Below are 22752 nucleotides of genomic sequence, written 5' to 3'. Positions count from 1 at the left end.
GGTGAGAACCCATGTTTTGTAAGGACTAAATGCAGCCTCACTGGATCTTTTAGCAAAATAATGATCCAAAACATATGGCAAAATCAACACCGATACAAATAGATGTTGGATTTTTCTAAAGATTTTGATGCTGCAGCAATATCTAAAAAACATCCTCATTCTGGGTCTGCTTCTCTGCTGTTGGCCTTCGACAAAACTAGCTTTACATCTTGTGTTTTATGAGTGAATTCAGCTCAGTCGCAACGCAGCCTGTTGTTGCTCTTCATTCCTGCGTTTCTGTCAGCATTATCGTGCAATTTAGTCTTAAGTCTATGCCAACACTTTACTACTGAAGAGTGCCCACTCTAGGCCTTGAATCCTCAGAGGGTCTGCATTCCAGGATGACCGCATTACGACTCCATTAGAGGGGAAGTAGGAGGGTTAGATTTATAAACACAGAAGCATATAGAAAGGAAAGAGACGGCCTGCTGTTGAAGGACGTAGATCAGGCTGTAGAAAAAGTGTTTGCTGTTCAGATGCCTTTCCTCTTCTTTTTTTCTCCCTTTACTCTGCCCCTTTCGTCCTCTTGCCTTTTTCTTGAAACAAATCCATAATTTAAGTGTTTTTGACTTTTTGTTATATTAATCTTGAGTTAGAGCCAAAGTGTGCCAATCCATAAAGGAAATTTGAATAAGAGAAACATTTATGTCATTTATTTGGGTTAGTACACTATGCTAAAATGCATCTTCTCCAGCCACTTGGCTGCGACCAGTGCAATACCTCAAACCTGCTACTGTCTTAAAAATGCACAGAGAATATATATTAGTTTCATGACATTGTAGATCTAGGTCACCCTACTCTGTACTTTAAGTCCCTGAAAAGATTTAAACCATCAAGCATTACACAAACTTTACAACTGGTCAAGGTCAAGTAAGTCTAGAAATGGAAGGTAGAGTTAGTCCTGCTCAGTCCAAACTTGGACTGTATTTTTAAGGTAAAATCATGCTAAACTGCCTCATCTCACCGTATTTTCATCTTATTGCTATCCCTAAAGGTACTACCTGAAGAACAATATGGAAACGGAGACGTTATGTTCGGATGAAGACGCCCAGGATCTCCTCAGAGAGAGTCAGATCTCTCTGCTGCAGCTCAGCACCATGGAGGTCGCTGCCCAGCTTTCAATGAGAGACTTTGAACTCTTCAGAAACATTGAGTCTACAGAGTATGTAGTTTGTGATTTCAGTACAAGAAAATACCCTTAATCACTTTATATGACTGCCAAAAACAAACCCTAAACTCTAACCTAAACTCTACCGTACATAATGGATGAAAGCCCAAAGAGCAAATGTCAAGTAAAAACATACCAAATATATGGTAAACTATAGAAATTCTTTAACTGCATACATTATTTTCTCTTCATTTTCCTGTTATTAGGTATGTAGAGGACTTGTTCAAACTAGACTGCTCTGCTGGAGGTACAAATCTGAAACAGTTTGAGGAGGTGATAAACCAGGAGACCTTCTGGGTGGCTACTGAGATCCTGAAGGAGCCAAACACCCTAAAGAGGATGAAGATTATCAAGCATTTTATTAAGATCGCACTGCACTGCAGGGAGTGCAAGAACTTCAACTCCATGTTTGCTATCATCAGGTGAGTTCAGTCTAAAAACTCACCAAGTTCTCCCTTCATAACATCTTGTGGTTCTGCAGTTGCCTCAAATACCTAATTTTGACTCTGTGATGTTAGCTGCTTCATCTCCACTGATGGGAAATATGCCTAATGAAGTTTGACAAATGATCTTTCTCCACGCCCCCTTTAAGGATCTAACCTCCTCTCGTCTCTCTCTTACTTGTGCATCAATCAGGTGTTTCACCCAGACTACACAGAGACTCCTTCTGCAGTGTTGCTGCATTTAAAACAAGAATCCAGTAATAACAATTAGGCTCATTGTTTCTTAAGTTCTCTGATGTTTGGGTCCAGGTTGTTGTTTTATCTGGAGAAGATTTGGTTTAGGTACTAATGAAAAGATACGTATGAGATCAATGAATATGCAGACAACAACACTGTTCAGTTTGGAAGTTGTTACAGTGGGAAGAAGACTATACGTTATCTCTTTTCAGCTCCCATGAGGTTTTTAAAAATCAAGTCAGAGGATGCAAAAAGAAGCCATTTAAACATAAACATGATTTTCTATTAAAGCATTTTGACTGTTCATCACACTCTGCTACATCAGAGAGCTTGACTTCACCAGGCACTTGTCATTTGGTTTCTTCCCTGTTTGTACTTTGGCAGTTTTGGTTGTTTCATCTTTAACTTTTTTTGGGCATGAAGAGAAGCTGTCTGGCATGGTACATCAGTTTGTTCCTGACACCGGGACGTGCTGGAATTGGCAAAGGAGCTAATTGACCCAGAGCTGACATTAGCAGATAACAGGAAGGCTGAACAAATTGCAGTGAAGTTGCTGTTTTATTTTTTGGGCCTTCATACTGTCTGTCATGGAACATGCTACATTTGAAAATGTGGAAGCCTTTTGGAAATACCCACATTAAAGCAAGAGTCTGCACACTCTAGAGATTGATGTTTAGTTAGTCACCTTACGTGGGCCAAACATGCTATTTGCTAATGGAAGATGCCAGACAGTTTAAAATGCCACCCTGTAATTTTTTTAAAACCCTGTCTTACTGCATCTGCTGTCTCCCATACACAGTGTAACGTCGTCTCTGATCCTAATATAAATTTTTACGCAGTAAAGGCTAGAACTAAATAATGAACAACAATTGGAAATTGTCTACAAATCTCAGTCATCTCTGTATGAAATCCATTCAAAAATCCAGATCCCCTTTTTAAAAAGTGAATGGGGCGTCGCGTGGCTCAGTGTTGGAGCTGGCCAACCATATGCTGAGGCTACAGTCCTCGTTGCAGCTGTCCTAGGTTCGATTCCCGGCCCAAGGCCATTTACTACATGTCTTCCCCTTCTCTCTCTGCCCTACTTTCTGTCCAACTATTAATGAATAAATGACACTGGTCCCAAGAAATAACATAAGAGAATAAGAAATAAATACGGCCATAAAATAAAGATAATTTCAAAATATCGAATTTACTTAAATAACTTTCTGATTACTGAATGTCCTTTTTTCAATAATGTATCAGGACCATCAGGATAAAGTATCAAACATCTTTTTAGGTAATAAGCCTATGATTGGCTGTTGAGTGTTACAATCGATCTGAACTTGCAGCAGGAGATGCGCAGTGTAACGATCCTTTGTTCACGGCTGTAAGAAGTACTTTAGAGCAGAAGTGTCTGACATCCATGTCCCCTTACACTCATGTTCACAGCAGGATCTCTTCATACATATGGCTCTCTGATGCTTAACCTACCAGGTGGCAGGGGGCACATCTGCCACTGCTGATGTGTGTGTATGTAGAAACATGGCACGCAAGGTTTTCATAATGACCCAATGGCAGTCTGAAATAAAAATGACAATAGTTTTCCTGCAGTTTCACCCTCATTTAGGAATGTTTTCTGGAACATGTGTGACACTGCTCTTTGTTTCCCAACCACATGAACTAGATAGAAGTTAAGCAAGTTTCCAGGGAAAATATTTGGAGAATCCTCCAGCAGTTAGTTTCACTAGACTCCATGAAGCTTTTTTTCTGCTTCTAAACACAGTGTTCAGATTGAGTTATCCTTACTTCAACCAGCTGGACACAGACAAATAAACTAGGCAAAACAACTCCGATCATAAAAAGAAAGTGGCCATCTGAATTGTTAGGATATCACCTTCTGATTGTTTCACAAAAGTTATGTTCAATATGGCCCACATGGAACAAAGAAATATGCTATGTTGAAATATTTTGGGAATGCAGGTAAACCTGCATTTCTTTTAGAAATGATGGGAGGAATTGGAACAAAAAAAAGTTTGAATTAATCATTTAACTGTGGTTAAAATTTAGGGAGCACCTAAACTTCTAAGGAAGAGTATACCATAATCTAGATGTGCATTACTGCAGCTGAAGCCCATCGTCTTGGAACTTCATGCTGTTTACTGATCACCATCAAAGACTGCCTGGTAGACCCTCTCAGTTTTAGTATTTAGAGCTCAAGAAAAGTTCATTGAGGTTGGAAATGATCTTTTTGTAACTTGAAAAGTTCTTGATGCCTCAAAATGTCCTTAAAAATAAACAACAATTGCAAGAGGTAAAAAACTGAGTGGAAAAAGGCAAGAACAATGAGGAAATATATGATTTTTGTAGGTACTGAGCTGCACCGTTTCCTCACCGTTCCCTCATTCTTCTTCTTCCATCTCCCTATCATAACCTCATTTATCTCTGCCTCTGTGCCTCCCTTCTTCCTGCCCTGCCTGCACTTCTTCCCTTTCTCTTGCACAGCGGGCTTAACTTGGCACCGGTGTCTCGACTGCGAAGCTCATGGGAGAAGTTGCCCAGTAAGTATGAGAAGCTCTTTGAGGACCTGCAGGACGTCTTTGACCCGTCCAGGAACATGGCCAAGTACCGTAACGTGCTGAGCAGCCAAAGCATGCAACCTCCCATCATCCCGCTGTTTCCTGTGGTCAAGAAGGATCTTACTTTCTTACACGAAGGTAGGAAGACTTGGTGAAGTTTCTTTATGTGTCTGTTAGTCTAAATTAGCCATGTACAGTGGCCCCTTAAAGTTTTCCACATTCTCTCACATTACAAACACAAACTTTATTTTATTTTAACAAGATTTCATGTGATAGGCCAACGTAAAATGGTCATTAATTGTGAATGGATAAAAAGGATACATGGTTTTCAAATGTTTGTACGAATTAAAACCTGACAAGTGTGGTGTGCAGTACTTTTTAGAAACTTCTCTTGCTGCAATTAGAGCTGCAATTCTTTTAGGGTATGTATCTACCACCTTTGAACATCTGGAGGTTGAAGGTTTTGCTCGTTCCTCTTTGTAAAATAGCCCAAACTCAGTAAGATTGGAAATCTGTGAAGAAATTGTTCAACTCTAGCCACAGATTCTCAGTGAGATTTAGTTAATGACGTTGATTAGGTCATTTTAACACATGAATATGATTTTATCTAAATAATTCAATTGTTTCATTATTGTTTTCTTCTCCCTGCTAATGAAATGCATGCCTTATTATGATATTGCCTCCACCATGTTTCACCATGGAGGTGGTATAATAAGGGTCACGTCCACTGTTAGTTTTTTGTAAAAAGAAATATTTTTATGTTGGCCAGCAAGTGAAAGTTTGGTCAAATGACCAGAGCAACTTGTTCCAAATGCTTGATGTTGCCTACATGATCTGTGGCAAACTTTAAATAGGACTTGCTGTTCTCTTAAAAAAAAACAAAAAACAAGGGTCTTCACGGAAACATTATGTTTATGCAAAAATAAAATTACACACAGATAAACTCTATTTACTAATCAGTTGACTTGTGGAACAAAAAGGTTGAGCTGAATTTTATTTACAGGTATCGGTGTAAAAGGGGCTGAATGCAAATGCACACCACACTCCAAACTGAATTTGGATAAATGTTTGAAAACCATGTATCCTTTTCCTCTCACTTTACAAATATTCTATCACCTAAAATCCCAGCAAAATACATTGAAATGTGTGGTTGTAACATGACCAAACTTGAAAACATTTGAATACTTTTTCACAGTACTGTAGATGTTAGGTCTTACTTACTTCCACTATGCAGCACAAAGTCAAACTTAGGCTCAAGAGACCTGCAACACGTATTTTTAACTTTCCACAGAGTCAGGTCAAAATTACCCACACAAACTTCTCTTTAAGGGTTTGGTATTTTCTGCTAAAACAGAAAATGTCCCCAATTGTGCAAGTTCCAAAAATACATTATTTTTGCTGAAAAAGTGATAAATTGTAAAAACAAAACCAAAAAAAAACCAGCCTTTTAAAAAATGGAGATTTTCTTTGTGAACATATTTTTGCAGCTTGTATTTCGGGAGTCCCAGAATATGAATCTTTCATTAAATGCTGACAGCTCACTGCGAGTTAAACTGGTACTCTTGTCTGTATGTGTATGCTCACCTGCTTCCTCTCAGGCAACGACTCCAGTGTTGACGGCCTCGTGAACTTTGAGAAGCTGAGGATGATCGCGAAGGAAATCAGACATGTGGTGCGGATGACCTCGGCCAACATGGACCCCGCCCTCATGTTCAGGCAGAGGTTAGTTGTCATATATGCATCACGCTACCTGTACTACTTTCTTATTTTAATTCGATGCAGTTGTTGGAGCCGGTTTCAGACACATATTAAAGGTGTTTTCATGTGGCTCAGATTTTATTGCATGCCAGCTTTCAAATTGTGACCAACTCTTGTTAACTTACAGAAATCATTAAACTCTGGTAGTTTTATTTAAAATCTATAGCTCACTGAAATCTAGAGATTCCTTTATCCTTGTTTGTCTTTCAAATTGGCTCTTCCTCCTGTTTACCATCAGATTGCAGGGAAATTCCTCAGAGAATGCCGAGTTGGCATGGTAGACGTTAGGTTTTGACAGAGTTCACGTCTGAAGCCTAAAAAAATGTTGGCAAAAAGGGAAGCAGGACTACCATACATCCACCAGCCAACCTGGATCCCTCACCTATGGGATCAGGTGCACACTCAAGGTCTTGTCCAATCAATTCCCATTCGCTTCCTTTCCTGTTGATGTTTGGATTGCAATCCTTGTCTGGAATGTAACCGCCTTGGAGCACAAGAAATGGACTGAATGGAAGTGGAGGTGGAATTGATGACAGCTGCAGTGTGTAGTTGGTATCACTCATTTTTTTTTTGTGCGTCTCTGTCACAGTTTGTCACTGCTGCGGTGCATGACTGCCCCCTGCAGACCCTCCCTTCTTACTACAAATTCAGGAGACACATGATTTTAAAGTCCTCTTAAAACATCCTGTCACATACAATAAATTCTGCTAATTACAATGTCACAACACTGATTTTTTGGGTTCATAGGGGGAGATGTGCCACATGTGGTGTCCTCCCATCTCTGGTCATTTCCTGTTTGTTTGTGGTGGCATGAACTCTACATAAGTCTTGTCTCCTCCTTCTCTACACCCCCCCAAATCTTTAAATTTGTCTTCAAGTCACGCTTCAATCTTCCCGCCTCTTGCTTGCAGGAAGAAGAGGTGGAAGAGTTTAGGGTAAGTTATGGCCTGGTTATCAGTTTTTAACCCAGTTATAGTCTGGACCGGCTGAAATTTTATCCACCCTGCATCCCCACAGCCATAAACTCTGCATGTGTCCTGTTTTCTGTGTGTCTGCTTCTGTGTGATTAACCTTTCCATTTTCAGTGCTCATTCACATGAACCACACTGAAATCCATTGTTCACCCGTTAATTATCTGTCATGTTCATAAGATTCTGAAGTCCGATAGTAGCTTGTAATAGTGCTTATGAAAGATTTTATGATACACGACTGGTTGCGTATTTGCTGTCTTTATTTTAATCCAGTTATGTCCATCAGCCAAGAGCGAGCGTGAGAATGTGCATATTAACCCTGAATATATGCAGTTAGGAGGCAAAAAAGTCTGTTTAGCAGTAATGAATTGTTTCCTCACGTTATTAGAAGGTGGTTCTACAAAGTATTGATTCAGAGGGCCAAATACAAATGCATGGCACATTTTTCAGATTTTGATATGTGAAAAAGTGTAATTTTCTAAAATATTCACAATTTTGTGCCGCTTTGATTTTTGCGCATGATATAAAGTCCCAAAAAATACGTAGTTTGATGTTGTAATGTTACAAAATGAGAATATGTTTAAGGGGGTTTGAATAATTTTGCAAGCCACTGCATATTAATTAATTAATAATTAATGCCCATAAGTAGTGGGTTAATTTTTACTGTACTGGTGGTGACTTGGCAGAGGTAAAGTGAAGGGCTCCTCTGTGTCATTTGACAGAAGCTGCTTGTCAAAGAAGCTAAGAAGAAACAGAAAACATGACGAATGGGCCAAAAATATTGATGTCTATCATCTCCACATGACTGAACACAGCAGAATAATCACACAATAGACTTTAAGGGTGGATCAGTTTGTCCACTCGTTTTTTTTTTCATTTGGTCACAAGCCAAATGTTTTTTTGGACAAAGTAAAAATGAAAAGTAAAATAAACTGTTGCAAGCATTTGCAAATACTATTTGACTCTGGTTTTATGTTTGTTCACATCTGCATTTCCACGTTGAGTGTTCTGCATCTTGTGTTTTCCTAACCCTTTTTGCCCCCATTGGACAGAATGTCCTGCTGTTCTGCACTATGTTAGCATGGCATAATAGGGAGTGCTGTCTCCCTCTCAGTTGCATGGTTCCATTTTAAAATGCTGTGCTACAAAACAATATACTGATTTTACTGAAGTGTTGTTCAGTTATTAAATAGAGTGTCCTGTTTTATTTATGCCAGATTTAATTATTTATTCCCTTCCTTGCTCATTTTGCCTCTTTGTTTTCTATACATTTATTTTTCTGCACCTTATTTATTCTCTGCATCCCTTTCAATCAAAATATCTTTAAATTCTCCCTTTCTCTGCCTTTTCGTTTCCCTCCATCTCCTTTGTGTGTCCTCTTTTTACCTCTACCTTTACCTATCTTCATTTTCCTCCTCCGACTCCTTTCTCATTTTCCTCCTCTACGTCAGGTCTTTGAGTCAAGGCAGCACCAACTCCAACATCCTGGACGTGCAGGGAGGAGCCCACAAGAAGCGAGTGCGCCGCAGCTCACTCCTGAACGCTAAAAAGCTGTACGAAGACGCTCAGATGGCCAGGAAGGTGAAACAGTACCTTTCTAACCTCACGGTGGAGACGGATGAGGATAAGCACCAAATCATGTCCCTGCAGTGTGAGCCTTCATACAACACCCGTGAGTCAAACGGACCATCAAAGTGACTGAACATGTTCTGGATGTAACTGTAATGTAAACTGTGGATAATGCCCCTGATTCTGGCCTGATATGTTGCGATTTATGTCAGTGAATTCAGGATTTAAGAAGGAAACTTTCAAGATTAATTATTGTGACCAAGCATGCACAGGGCAAGAGCTCGACCGTTTTACCAAAAATTAAATGCAGTTTGACTCACCATTACTTCCGTTTGTAATATTTGCCCACACTGCCACCTAGTGTGTTTGCAAATGTCCTACAATGAATCCAGCACCCTCCACATTTAATGGTACCCCTGCTAAAGATGTAAAGATGTAAAACAGTCAACAGTAAATGTATATTTTAATGCAGTAGCATTATCTGAAACTGAACTAAAACTTGCTCTTGTTTATCGCAGTTCAATTCATAATAAACTCTCAAATTATTGCGGAACTGCTGACTGAACGGTGGATAGGACTGATGTCTGTGTCACATCATAATAATACTCCTAGGAAACAGGAAGTCATGTATTACTAATGAAAATGTCCGAGACGCTCGTATAAAAATAATTAAGGTACATTCATTTAATAGGAGTTTTTAGGGATGCTAGGTATTATCTGTTGAACTCCAGATGGGGAACCTCGTCCTAAACACTGTTAGCTCAGATTAAATGAATTTGCACTGTACTGCGACACGGAATAATTAAAATAATTACTTAAATACTGAAATAGTTATATTTATGCTCAACATATCAGTTCAAATTATCTTTAATTAATGATTTCCTCATTTAATTGTTTAATTTTCTATTTTGAAACATTCAAATAATTGTAGGTAAATTTCTTCATTTAATGTATGTATTTCCAATTTTATCAAATTATCAAAAACATCATAGGTATGTAAATATTAATTCATCACAAATTTATTGGAACGTGTTACTTTTGACCTTCCATTGCCTCAAATTATTGCACAAGTATTTTGTTTTAAAGAACATTTATTTATTTATTATTAATTTCCCCATTGAATCAGTGTTTTTTAACTTGCAGGTTATTTTTTGTCTGAGAATATGCTACTGCCATAAAAGATTCATTTATTTTAAATCTATTTACATCTAAGCAGCCATTTTTCTTAAACACGAATGAGAACCTAAATGCAGACGTAATTTTCCTACATAATTATGCAGATTCTGCTTTGTGTGCGAACCGTCAAGGTTTCTTGCAAGAATATAGTTAAAAATGCAACATAATATGAACAACTCCTAAAACTGAATCTCTGAAAGCATAATTGAATAAAATATACGAATATTCTTAATGGTAGATATATTCTATTTAAATGATCCTTACAGCTGGCTCTCCAAGTGTTGAGCAACTGATGTGAGAAGTTAGTTGGAAAGTGAGTGCCTAAATGTACATTTCTCTTTAACTGTTGTTTTCAGTGAGCAAAAACCTGAGCGAGAGGCGGTCCAACAAGTCGGACATGTCTCCAGTGTCCCTCAGGGCAACCCTGCCCTCTGGGAAAACTCAGAACAGAGTGTCACAAGTCCTTCAGGTCCAGGTGCCACTGAACCCTCTACGAAAGAAGAGCACCGCCAAGGACTTTAGCACACCCAGTGAGGACTCCTCAGCTAAACTTCACCTTCAATAAAGCTTTTTTTCTTGCATCGTACATTGTGTCTAGTACAAGTAGAACTTCATGATCTTTTGTAAAACCTTTTTTCTTCTTTTCGATAGACTCCAGTTCTCCCCAGGTGGTGAAGAAACCTGCAGTGAACTCGTCAGATGAGTGGTGCGCCAAGAGACCATCGGATGACACGGTTTCCATCGTCTCATCCCTTCACTCCAGCCCCACAGTGTCGCCTCAGGGCTCCCCACGCAAAGGTATGCAACACTTTTCACCCTCTAAATTCATTTTTCAGCTAACTTACAAGCTTTAGTTTTTTGGTTTTTGGAAAAGTTACAAAAATTTAGATTTCCGACTAATAATCTCTAATTCCGGCTTTGATTTTTCTTTTAGTGGGAGGTGTGGCAAAATCACAGAACTCCAGCCAAATGAACTTATCGGGATCTTCATCATCATTGACCAGTGACGCCAGCACAAAGACGGGCACAATCAGTCTGCGCAGCTACGGCATAGGTGGGGCCTTACTCCACAAGAAGGTCCTACGGATGACCAGTCAGCATAGCAGAGAGAGCGGCAGGGACAGACAGACAGACCTTCTGGAAACAACTGAGGATGAAGCAGAAGCAGCTCAGGAAGGGCTTTTTTCTTCAGAGCGAAGCAGAGGAAGATCCAGGCAGCAGAGCAAATCGGGTGCTCAGGCAGATGCAGGAGAGATGTTACTGAGGGCAAGAGCAGGAACCCCAGCACAGACATGTGTAGGGAGAGAAAGAGAGCATCCAATGATTCACTGTTGGTCACCTCCTCCACAACCTGATTTCAGGAGTCCTCAACCCTCAGGGTCACCCATCAGGGCGAGGCTGTTGTCACCTTTCAGGGTACTGAGGGAAAGAAGTCAGTCCAGAGGGAGGCCACTTCTAACGAGTGAGGAGGGAGCTGGAGAGACTGCGCCCTCCTCACCTCAGCATGAGACACAAAGACAGACAGAGGAGAGAGTCAGGAGATCCGTCAGCCCCAACCCTTTCCTCTGGCTGTGCAGAGAGAGACACAGCAGGAGGAAGACAATCTGAACCTCCAACAGAGTCAGGGATAACAAACAGAGCCTCTACTGTGTTACTTTTTGATTTGTGAAGCCACGAAATGAATGTTAAGAATATTTAACAAAAATAATGTGGCACAGAGAATAAATGTTAAGAAAGGGAGTCAGTAACAAGAGATAGAAAACCATTCCAATGTGTTTGCAACATGTGATTAAGTGGGTAATGTTTAAGTTTTTCTAACTGGCCAATCACCGTCAGGGCTGATCAAGCTGAAAATCAAGTCAGCAGTCATTTTCTCATTACATCTTTAGTTAATTTTCTGTGTCAAAGCAAGAATCCTGTCATAAACGGAGAACATTTATCTTTTTGAAAAAAGGTTAGAAATGAACAAAAGTTATCTCTGAAATTGTATCTGACAGGCGTAATTTGTTCATGCTTGTTTGTTGTGTTCAATGAGTTGACTGAGTTTTGCTGGTTCTAGTGATATAAAACTCAAGCTGTGAGTTCAATCTTGTTTTCATTGTAGTACAAACTACACAGTCTCAGTAGATGATTAGCTAATCATAATTCACACACATTAGCCATAATTGCCAACAGAAAGAACTTAATTAGTTCTAAGTGGATTAATGGAGGTATGGTCTGACTGCAGGGTGGTTTAAAGTGCAGGTAGTGTACAGAACAGTTGGACAGCTTGGTGCTGTTAACATCATTCACCTTTTTTGATCAGTCTGCTTTTTCATTCATCTTTCAGTCTAATTAACCTAAATGTCCTTTCTCTTCAGGTTGTCCCCTCCTTCCTACCGGCAAATCAGACAACCTTTCTGACTCGAGTCACAGCGAGATCTCCTCCCGCTCCAGTATCTGTTCAGTCGACTCTGCGCAGGCCTCTGGGCCTGACGACCGCTGTAACCGGACCTGTTCCAGTACTACAGCTTCTGCCACTATTGCTCCTAATGCTACCGCTGCAACGGCTGCTGTGGTTGCTGAGGGCACAGCGGCATTAAATGCACACTTAACTGCTGATTACAGCCAGCCCAGCACAAGGTAATTGGCTCTGGTTCAGTTCATTTTATCTAATCTGTCTGCTTAATTATCTGAGGTTGAAAGGCATGCTTGTAAAATAGACGTCATAATGAGATGAATGGGATTTAGATTTTAGTGGAACACATCACACATTTGGCCTCGTTTAGGTTTAAACCTTGTCCTGAAAACAGGACATTTAAAATATTGCTGAGTAATAGATTTTCATATTAGGATAAAGAACTATTATTTTTCTCCATAGTAATCACATACAGTGCTGTGAATAAAGTATTCATATCCTTTTGAACCTTTTGACATTTTTTCATGTTACAGCAACAAGTTAAAATATAGCATGTATTGGCTTGTATTTTTTATACATGCCCCCTAGAGTTAAGACTTCCTTTTGCTGTAATTTGCCGTTTTCTCTTTTGAGTGTGTCTTCGTTAGTGTTGCACATTCGGAGCGTGAAATGTTTGCCAGTTTTTCTTTGCAGAAGAGCTCAATCAGATTGAAGCGTTCGTGAACTGCATCTCTGTCAGCTTTCTACTCAGAAAACAAGAAAGAAATAATGAAGTGATTTATTTTAAAATATTATTTACATTTTGTGTTCATGTTGTCCAAATAAATAAATTGTCCATAATGAGGGTAACAGCGGATTTCTCCTCGTATCATTTTAATAACAAGCATCGTCGTCAGTTTTCTTCTTCTGCTTGTGATATTTTTTGCGGTTTTCTTTAACTGTATCGTGTTTGGTATCACCTTTTGACTGGGAGTACCATTGTCACTATTGGTGCACACAGTAAGCACCATCGCAAATATCTGGCCAGTACACAGATGTCCCAGTGACCTCTGGTGGGCGCGTCTAGATGACAGAGCTGATGGAGGTATGAATTAGTCTTAATGATGGATTTGGTTCTCTGAGGCCCGAGGTTAAGTTAAGCACATGAGGACTCTGTTTACTAAATGATTTCTGGAGACGTTTGGTTGCACTGAATTTTTTAGGTGTATCAGAGGCGGTCAGGATATTTCGATTTTTATTTGTGGAAGAAAATTTCAAAACAATGTGTGATCTTCCTTCCACTTCACATTTGTGCATTACTTTGTGTTGGTTTATTATATAAAATTGCAACAAAATGCATTAAACATTGTAGTTGTAACATGAAAAAATGAAGAGATTCTGTATGCTCCTTTAAACTTGTACCAGTACATTTTGGTAAATTCCCCATCACTCCTGACTTTCAAGAACACAAGTTTTTTTCCTCTTTCTATTCACCTCAAACTTTTGCATTAAACCTCCACCCCAAAGCATTTGCTGCCTTTTGCCACTCCTTTTCTTCTCCCAACTGCTTCCAATTACATCCCATCCTCATTAAAAACACCTAGAACTGGAAGTCGTAAAAAAATAACTGCTGTTTATTAGCATCCCCACGTTTTACTGCTGTCCTCTCTCCTTCTTTTATCTGCGGTGTCGTGTTCTCACACCGGCAGCTTTTTAATCTGGCTGAGTAAACAACACCGCTTTTTTACTGTCTACTGTTTCTTTATTGTCCATCCATAATCAGGCCTTTCTGTCTCGTAAAGAGAAAACTGAAATATCTACCTCTCTGATATTATATTACCTTGGCAGCCTTGCTTTGTAACAGCGACTTGTTTTATGAAATATGGCTCGGTTTTCATTGACTGGCTTGTTTGTCCTGTGAAACACTTGTCAGTGAATCAAACAGCTGGTCTGAAAAAATAAAACCGAGGGGAATCTTTTTCCCTAACCTCTAGTGGAAAGTTATTTATCAGGCAGGGCCGGCTGTCAGATTTCTGCTCAGTCAGAACAAAATAATAACATTAGAGAGGGAGCATTACTGAACAAACGGCATCAGAAAGGCCAAGAAACACAGCAGACAGGTCAGGAAAAAGGTTCTAGAGAAGATGTTCAAGCTTTGAGTCACGAGAAGTCCCATTTGCCAGTTTGCCACAAGGCTTGTAATAGTCACAGCAAACATGTGGAAGAAGGTGTTCTGGTCAGATGAGACCAAAACTGAGTTTTCCGCCTACATGCAGAATGCTGTGGTTGGCAGAAAACTAACCCCACAACTCACTATGACTACAGTATCCCCTTGGTGAAACAGGGCAGTGGCAGTATGATGCTTTGGGGATGCTTGTTCTTCAGCAAGCAGAGTTGATGGATAGACAGAAGGAGCTAAATACAGGTTGATCCTGGAGCAAAACCTGTTGGAGTCTGCGATAGATGTAAAACTTGGGTGGAGGTTTACCTCCCAGCAGAGCCATGACTCTAAACACACAGGTAGCGCTAGAATGGAATGGTGTAGATCAAAGCATTTACATGAGTGAGAAGGTCCTAGTTAAAGTCCACACCTAAATCCAACTTTGAATATGTGAGGAAACTTAAAATCTGTTCACAGATGCTCTCCATCCAATCTGACTGAGCTTGAGGTGAAGAATGGGGAGACGTCTAAGCCACTAGATGTGCATAGATGGTGGAAACATGCTTCAAAGACATGTAGCTGTAATTCTATCAAAATGTTTTTCTGTAGAGTACTGTCTTAGGGGGGGAAGTTACAAATGTGTGTCACACTTTTTATATTTTAGCTACATTCTTTTTTACTTATATTGATCCAGAGCCATGATTACTGATGTCTCACATGTGTAGGGTTTCAAAATTTAGAATTTTAAACATTCTGGTTTTCTGTCAGTGTTAGAATGATTTTGTTAATGTTGTGAAGGTGTAAAGTTATTTAATGTGCCACATTTTATCTGAAAGTTTTCATCACTTCTTTGCTTTTTATTTGATAGTTCTTCAGTTGTGGCTCGAGGATATGCAGCACGACCTTTCAGCTCGTCTCTCTCCACGGAGGAGCTGACACCGGACCACACGTCTCTGGACTCAGTGGTCGACAGCGGCCGCGGCAGCTGGACGTCCTGCTCCTCCAACTCCCACGAATCCTTCCAAATACTCCCCACCTCCTCGTGCCGACCCTGGGACCACGGCATCTACGGTCACCCCCTCTCTCTGCCACACATGCACTTGAGTGGATTGAAGCACACGCCATTGTGCCGGACGGTAGCAGAAGCAGAAGCCGCCAGGCCCTTGTGGGCCAACGACTTTCCTGCTAACCGCCACACCAGAGACTCCAGCTCAGATCTGAGCGAGCAGGTGCGGGAGAGCTGGACATCATCGGGCTCCCTGTCAGATCACTACGAGGGGAATTATGGAACGATAAAGCGCCGAAACACCTCGGAGCATCCTTCCTCGCCGACCAACGAGGAAGGAGGACAAAGCACAGACGCCTCCTACAAAACGGTGACATCAAGCACAGAGAAGGGCCTGATAGGTGAGGGAACAGGATAAACGCAGTTCAGCAGTGGTCACGTTCATCTCCTCTCCTGCATGTGTGTTGTTAGTCTGCCGAGGGAGTTGATCTTGTAGTAATAATCACATTAGTGACGAGAGTTGATTGACTCATGCAGAAAGGATTATTTCTTATTTTAGGCATTAGGCTGATGTTAAGATTTAGCTATTTTTCTTGTTCCTTTTTCTAAACAAATCTATATAATAAATAATAGGCACATCATCATCCATTACAGCTTTAGGTATTTTGTTATGCACTGCAGGCATCTACCTTATTGGTTGTATATTTTTCTATTAATTTTCCACGTTTGGTGCATGTATAGTTGTGTGTTGTGCTCATGAAGCCTCACGTTAATTTATTTTTTTCATTTTTTTCCTTTGTTTGCCGTTTACACTCCACCTGGATATCACAATCCCCTCATCCACTCCTTTCATTTCCTCCATCCTTCCTCTGTTTTCACCTACACATCCATCCAGTGTACTGTGTCACCTCCCCCACTAAGGATGAGCGTTACCGGGCTCCCCCTCCCACCCCTCCAGGCTACCAGGGTCTGGCTCTGGGCGATCTCGGGCTCACGGACGGAGTAGTCAGCGGGCCGGGGTCTCCCCTCCCCCGACCTCCCCACCTCAGACCTCCGGACTACAACGTGGCGCTGCAGAGGAGCAAGCTCCTGCAGAGCCCCGGAGCGGCCAGTGGTCTGGCTGAGGCGCGGAGGCTTCACCTCCAACACCAAGATGGACGAGCAGTCAGCTCCACGCAGGGCAACTCCATAGCGCCCAGCATCTGCCACTCGTCGCAGGACCTGGCTAATAGTGAGGATGGTAGGATGCTTTTATATTTTTAGTAGTCGAAATAATTTGATCCTCTTACCGTTAACCCCAATATTGTAAAAAAACAAACATTACACTAAAACTACTTGAAATCTATAAAACCATCATCTATTGGTTTTTATTTCAAAAGTCCCAATAAAAAAGATTTATTTCTCTCACAAGCAGTTTTAACTAAATCACCAAACGCAGTTTTAAAGTGATGGTTTTCATACCTAATTTTTTTCCCTTTTAGGTTTTACTTGTGTTTTTTGATATCACTGCTTGGAACAAATTTAAATACTGTTTACTGCTTGAAAAATATAAATATCAATGTAACATTACCCCATTAAGACCTGTGTTGCTGGAAAGCTGTTTCTCTTCATACAACTATGATAAAAAGTAAAAACAACATTACAAATGTACATTTTTTTTATCAATTTTGACTTGCGTGCATGAAAACAGTAAGACAACAGAGAACTTATTAACGTCTTAAAATTTAAAAATACTAAATGATAAAACGACATACACCTGCCACCAGGACAATGTATGAATGCTATGCTAGGTGGTGCTAATTGAGAATCTGGTCTCATTTGTTTTGCATCACCTCACATATTTTCCATGTTTGACTCCACCAGTTGTTAGAAAATTGCAAAAATAGTGACCCTTACAGCTTTTCATATGTTCACCACTGACGCTCCGATGCTGCTGTACATCACATGAAAATCGAAGGGCTTTTCTTTCGCAGTGGTGGAGATTAAATTCATCTACTTTTCTCTCATGGACCGCAACAAAAAGCAGTGAATACACAGATGAGCGTAATCTGGACAAGACTTGTGAACACACTGCAATAAATTATGATAATTACTTTTTAATTATTTGATTGAATCTTTTTTTATTTTTTATAATTAACTCAAATGACAAAATATGCCCAAATAAGCTGTTTTATTTCACTTTTTCTTTTAAAATAACCCTTCAAACCACTCCATAACATGTAAACAAATGTTTACAGTTTGGCCACTCCCAGCATGACTTTTTAAAAATGAAGTCTTAATTATATATGTTTTAAAAAAATAAAAGCCTTGAATATTTAGCATTTTGTAAATGTTAAACAGGATTAGACTGAACTGGAAATAAGGAAAAATAGGCTGCAGTTCAGCCACGATTTCAGCTTCACTACTTAAGATGTAATGATTGGTGTAACTTTTTTATTAACTTTGTGTGTTAGTTATAAAATATTCTGGGTTCAATTTGATTGTTTTAGACAAACTGCCAACATCATGTTTACCTTCACATAACTTGAGGTATTTACATATTTTAGACCACTTTATCCTTAGCTATGCTCATATACCCCAACTTATTTGACACTGAAGCAGATGCTTTTTAAAACATGCTCACCAGTAGATCCTTAGTTTTCATTCCTCTGTTTCTTTGTTTTAGTTTCAGACTTTAAAATCACACTAAATGTGTAAAATTTTGTCACACCTCTTTTCCAGATGAACAAGTGTCGGCGGTGTAACATTACGTCCTCACAACTCGGATCAGGTGACCACGCTGATCAGATGTAGGACTTAACTATCAGCCTGTGGTCATCATCAACAGAGCACATTGTCCAACTCCGCCCGCAATCCAGTGGGTCATGTGACCTCTCTACACATCTCGGGAGTCACAAACTTTGTTTCAACAACCAGAGATTTAAACATTTTTTTTAAATGAGAACTTCCGAACAAAGCTGAAAGAGGTGAGTGACGGGATCACATCGCAGGAGACGGACGATATTTATGCCTCGCTGGAAAAACAGACCACCACGTACCTCCATTCGCTCTCCAAGCTCACTCATCTGCAGATGTTTTTTTGTTCTTACAGTTTATTTGCTTTAACTTGTTTCAGTTCTTGCTTTTATCGTTTGGGTTTTTGAGCTTGGAAATGTGAACTGCTTGAAGTCATTCTGTGTAAGCCAACTTTAAAGGAAGATTGAATGTAGATGGACATACAAAAGGAGAAAAATAGATTTTGAGATTTTTAGGTTGTTCTCTAATAGTTAATATCCAAAAGGCACTGCAAAGGTTCTGAAATAAATGTATAAAAACTTAACTTGGAAGTAAAGCTCCGCGCTTTATTTTTCAGGGGGTGAAAAAAAAGGACAAATAATCCTCACCGTAGCTGCGGAAAACACACTTGTCTGTAAGACAAAGAGCATCCCTCCAACCATTTTTCTGAAACTTTGCATCACCTTCACCCCACCACCTCTCCCACTGCTCGTTCGGCCTGCCCCCTCCTGCACGTTCTATTACACCTGTATTATAACATGTTTTTAATGAGCTGAAGAACAACTGCCTCGCTGCTTCCCGTTGAGTAAAACGCACGCGTTCATGTTATTGCAGCAGCTGTAATAAAAAAATAAATTAACACTGTGTGGCGACACGTGCATGCACATAGACTTGCACACACACAGCAAAATATAAAGGAACGTGTTTACGTCAGCGCTTACGTATTTTGTTTACAGTGTTTATTAGACTAGTTGTGTATGGAATTACGAGCTGGAGAGCGGATCGCTCCGGGTTTAGTTGTAAATTTGTTTATAATGCAGCAGGATTATGCTGATGCAGCATTATTTTGTTCTCACGGTGTACCTCTCTCGTCCTGCTTCTCATCCAAAGGAAGGTGCAACAAGAGCAAAAGGTCTGCCTGACTTACATCACTCAATCCTTGTTGCTAATCCACGTGTATTTTGTAAAATATTTAAAGAAAACGCTTGAAGATTTATTTGTATTAAAAGCAGGAGCAGATTTGTACAGTGAGATAAAAAATGTTTGTTTTTACTTTTATTTGGACAGAGAGGGGTGTAACTGGAATCACTTGTTCTTTTCCTCCCTCTGTCGTGTGTTTGCTTCTTGTAATTTGTTTTGCCACAAAAAGACTTGAAATGATCGATGCTCACCGCAGATATATACATTTGTACATATATATTTTTGCTGTTCCTTCGCCATAATTTAATGTAAACTGAGTGTATAAATGTGCAGAGAAGGTTCTCTATAGAGGCTATTTTTGAACATTTTTGTTGAAAGAAAAACAAAGTGGTGATGGCTCTGCTGCTGTTTTAGGGGCAGGAGTCTTTAAAGGAATTAGTGTTGATTCTTGTCATTTTTTTATGACACCTCTCTCTTCCCACAGCCCCCTTGATGCTCTGTGTTTGCTGCCCCTTCGGATCTTTGCGTGTAATTGCTGCTGAGTTTTGGGAGGATGCAGCAGCGTGTGTGTTGTAGTGTTGTATTTGGGAGGTTGGGATCAAAATAGGTTTTCTTTTTCATTTCAGTCTCTAGGCGCTGCACTGCTCGCACATTATTTCCAACACAAACCCTCTGTAGTCTGCAGTTTTGCTTTGATGGCTTCTGCCTACTGGATGGCTGGCTCCTTTTGAGTCTTTTGCCAATGGTCTCATGACACAGACAAGTTCAGGCAAGCTCCAACACTGAAAGGAGGTTTTTGATGCAATACATCCTTGTCTGTTTGAACTGAACTGAAGCCTTTTTACGTTTCCCTTGCTGAATCTGTTTTCGACCCTGTCACTTCTGCTTGGCATATAACTTTCAACCTGTCAGCTCACTCTGCCTGATGCATTTCTCTCCAATGCTGAAGGTTTTTATGAATCGTAAGACTGCAATATGACCCTCAACTTAGCCTTCTTTTTAATTCATCTTTAAAATTACTTTGAAGTTTTGCACAACATCTCTGGTAAAATACAGATTTTGTTCCATTCAGATTTATCTTTAAAAAGTATAATAAAATAAAATTATAAGTACAGAATTCAAAATAGATTTTTTCCAAATCTCCCTTGAGTGAGTGATCATAGATTATTTGTATAATGACCAGAGGGATTGTAATGTTATGTCTCTGGGAGAGCAGTCGCTGTTAGGTTTTGATTATTTTCTAAAACGAAATCAAAATGATTAACAAGTTCAGTTTTTACTCCCCTAAGTAACTGAGGGTTAGCAATAAGCGCAACTAGCATGGCTAAAACAGCCTTTTCCATGTGAGTGCTCCAGAGAATGTAGATCCTAAACATAAGTCCTAGATTTCTGAAAAGCTGCCAATGTTTTCAAATCCTGCATGTTCCATTACAGATGGGGGTTAAAAAATTATAAAAAGATAAAAAGAGCAACTCTGCTTTACTTGTACAGCCTCCCTGTTACCTGCTTGAAGTCTTGCTCTCTCTCACTCTGCCGCAGCCTGAATGAACTGCAGACATGTCTCGATGTGTCTCAGGAAAAACAGTTTCCTTTTGAATAGCTCCTCGCTAATAACTTTAAACCTTTAAGCTCAGTGATAACCTGCATTCAGAATAACTTGTTAGGGGTTGATCAAAATTGAAAACATCCAATTACTCTTGCTTCTCTACAGTATTATTGCACTGTCTTGAATCTTTGAGCTTAAAAGTTCACGTCTTGATGATGTCCTTTGGATGAATTATTTTGGTCACACATGAAAGCAAAATAAATCAAGCAAAAGTTTTATTTCTGTTTCTTCCCACATTTGGATTTCTTTTTTTCTTTTTTTTGCTTTATTCCTTACATTCTTAGAACTTAAAAAATGCTAAGTAGTGTTTGCTTTGCTATCTGCCTCCTAAAGCTTGTAAAGCTTTACCTGACCCCTTTGTTTCTCACTCCTCTGAAAGAAAAGTCTGAACACAACATGACTGTTTCTTTGAACATAAAATGAGAAAAACATCAGCTCCCTCAACTCAGTCAGAATATGATTTAGCCCACCACACTTTTATCTGTTTTCCCCCTTGTTTCCTAGAATGAAATAAGAGAGATGTGAATGTGGCTTTTTTATGGGGTTTTTTTGTGAACATTTTCTGGCATTACAGCAGAAATGCATAATAAGCTTAAATGTGGAGAGTGAGCAGCACAATCTTGTACAAAGAGGTATTAACTCAGTCTGTGGCTTAACGTTGGCTTTTTCTCTCACGCGTATAGATGTTGTAACTTATGTCTTTTAGAAAGACAACCATGATTTTAGCTTGTACGCTTTTTATGTATTTTTTACAAGTGATTGTAAATAGTTGTTATATTTTTGTTTAAAAGAATGTTTAAAAAAGGAACGATTAACTTTTATTTCTCGGAGTCTACTGATATTAATTTGGACTATGAATAAAATGTTAAACTGAAACATTTGGTGTCTTATTGTTTCGGTTCAGTTGCTACACTTTATTTCTCCTTCAAAGACAGTTATAAGAAAGTATACCTCAACCGTGTTATCTATTAAAGATTCAGTCTATTTTAAATTAACTGAGCATTTTGCCTAAAACGACCTTTAGAAGGCTTTGTTCAGCTGAATCTGGTCTTTAAACAGTTACGGACATATTCGGATTATTGCCAGATGATGGAGCTAGACAAAAATGTTATTTAAGAAATCTGAAAACTAAACATAATCATAAAAATATAAATTATTTGAAAGAACTATGCAAAATTTGCTGGATGGATCTAAACTGGTAAATGTTTATCTTTGTGTGGGTATTTTTTGGGGTGTTTTATCCCCTTTTACCATTAAACCAAATGTTCTTAAAACACTTCTTGTTTGGCATAGTTTCTACTTTCTCCCACTTTAGATGATTACAATTTCACACAGGTGACTATCCCTTATGTTGTTTGTCTTTTCATCCACTGACTGCTTTGTTCAGCTTTTTATCAGATCTGAGCCGAACCGGGGAGCGCTCAAGGTCAGCCCGTTTTTATTGCTCATTAAAGGTTCACTGTCACACACACACAGGATGGCTGAATGGCCTCCTTGTGTGTGTGTGTGTGTGTGTGTGTGTGTGTGTGTGTGTGTGTGTGTGTGAGGAAGAGTTTTTGGATGCACCACTGCCTGTTCTGTGTGGTGCATTCCTCCTACATGTGATGCATAAAAAAAATCTAATTGTTATCTTTTCCTTTTTCCTAAAGGCCAGATTTTTGGCATGCATGTCTAAAAGTCGTTCTGTCAACAGATTCTTCAACCTGAACTGGGGATCTCTGCAGCTCCTCCAGAGTTACCCTGGGCTACTTGGTTGCTTTTTTGATTAATT

The 22752-nt window shown here is 39.5% G+C and overlaps 1 protein-coding gene across 5 annotated transcripts in view; it reads left to right on the top strand.

The window, feature by feature from the left end:
* The window catches only part of rapgef6 (Rap guanine nucleotide exchange factor (GEF) 6), a 183314-nt gene extending 161457 nt beyond the window's left edge, over positions 1-21857 (top strand). For 3 of the 5 annotated variants that reach the window (XM_047379122.1, XM_047379119.1, XM_047379118.1), the window contains 13 exons: positions 1034-1201; positions 1414-1629; positions 4369-4580; positions 6041-6164; positions 7112-7135; positions 8623-8843; positions 10273-10446; positions 10568-10714; positions 10851-10970; positions 12277-12538; positions 15323-15861; positions 16356-16700; positions 18182-21857. In XM_047379122.1, coding sequence (XP_047235078.1) covers positions 1034-1201; positions 1414-1629; positions 4369-4580; positions 6041-6164; positions 7112-7135; positions 8623-8843; positions 10273-10446; positions 10568-10714; positions 10851-10970; positions 12277-12538; positions 15323-15861; positions 16356-16700; positions 18182-18204 — 2575 coding nt within the window. In that variant the 3' untranslated portion in view covers positions 18205-21857. The remainder of the gene's footprint in view (positions 1-1033; positions 1202-1413; positions 1630-4368; positions 4581-6040; positions 6165-7111; positions 7136-8622; positions 8844-10272; positions 10447-10567; positions 10715-10850; positions 10971-12276; positions 12539-15322; positions 15862-16355; positions 16701-18181) is intronic. The other 2 variants (XM_047379121.1, XM_047379120.1) reach the window with 2 other exon arrangements.
* Positions 21858-22752: the final 895 nt, after the last annotated feature.

This window comes from Girardinichthys multiradiatus, chromosome 11 (assembly GCF_021462225.1).
Source record: "Girardinichthys multiradiatus isolate DD_20200921_A chromosome 11, DD_fGirMul_XY1, whole genome shotgun sequence".
NCBI lineage: Eukaryota > Metazoa > Chordata > Actinopteri > Cyprinodontiformes > Goodeidae > Girardinichthys > Girardinichthys multiradiatus.
The sequence above is the reverse complement of the archived record's forward strand: the minus strand, read 5'-3'. Positions and strand labels throughout refer to the sequence as shown.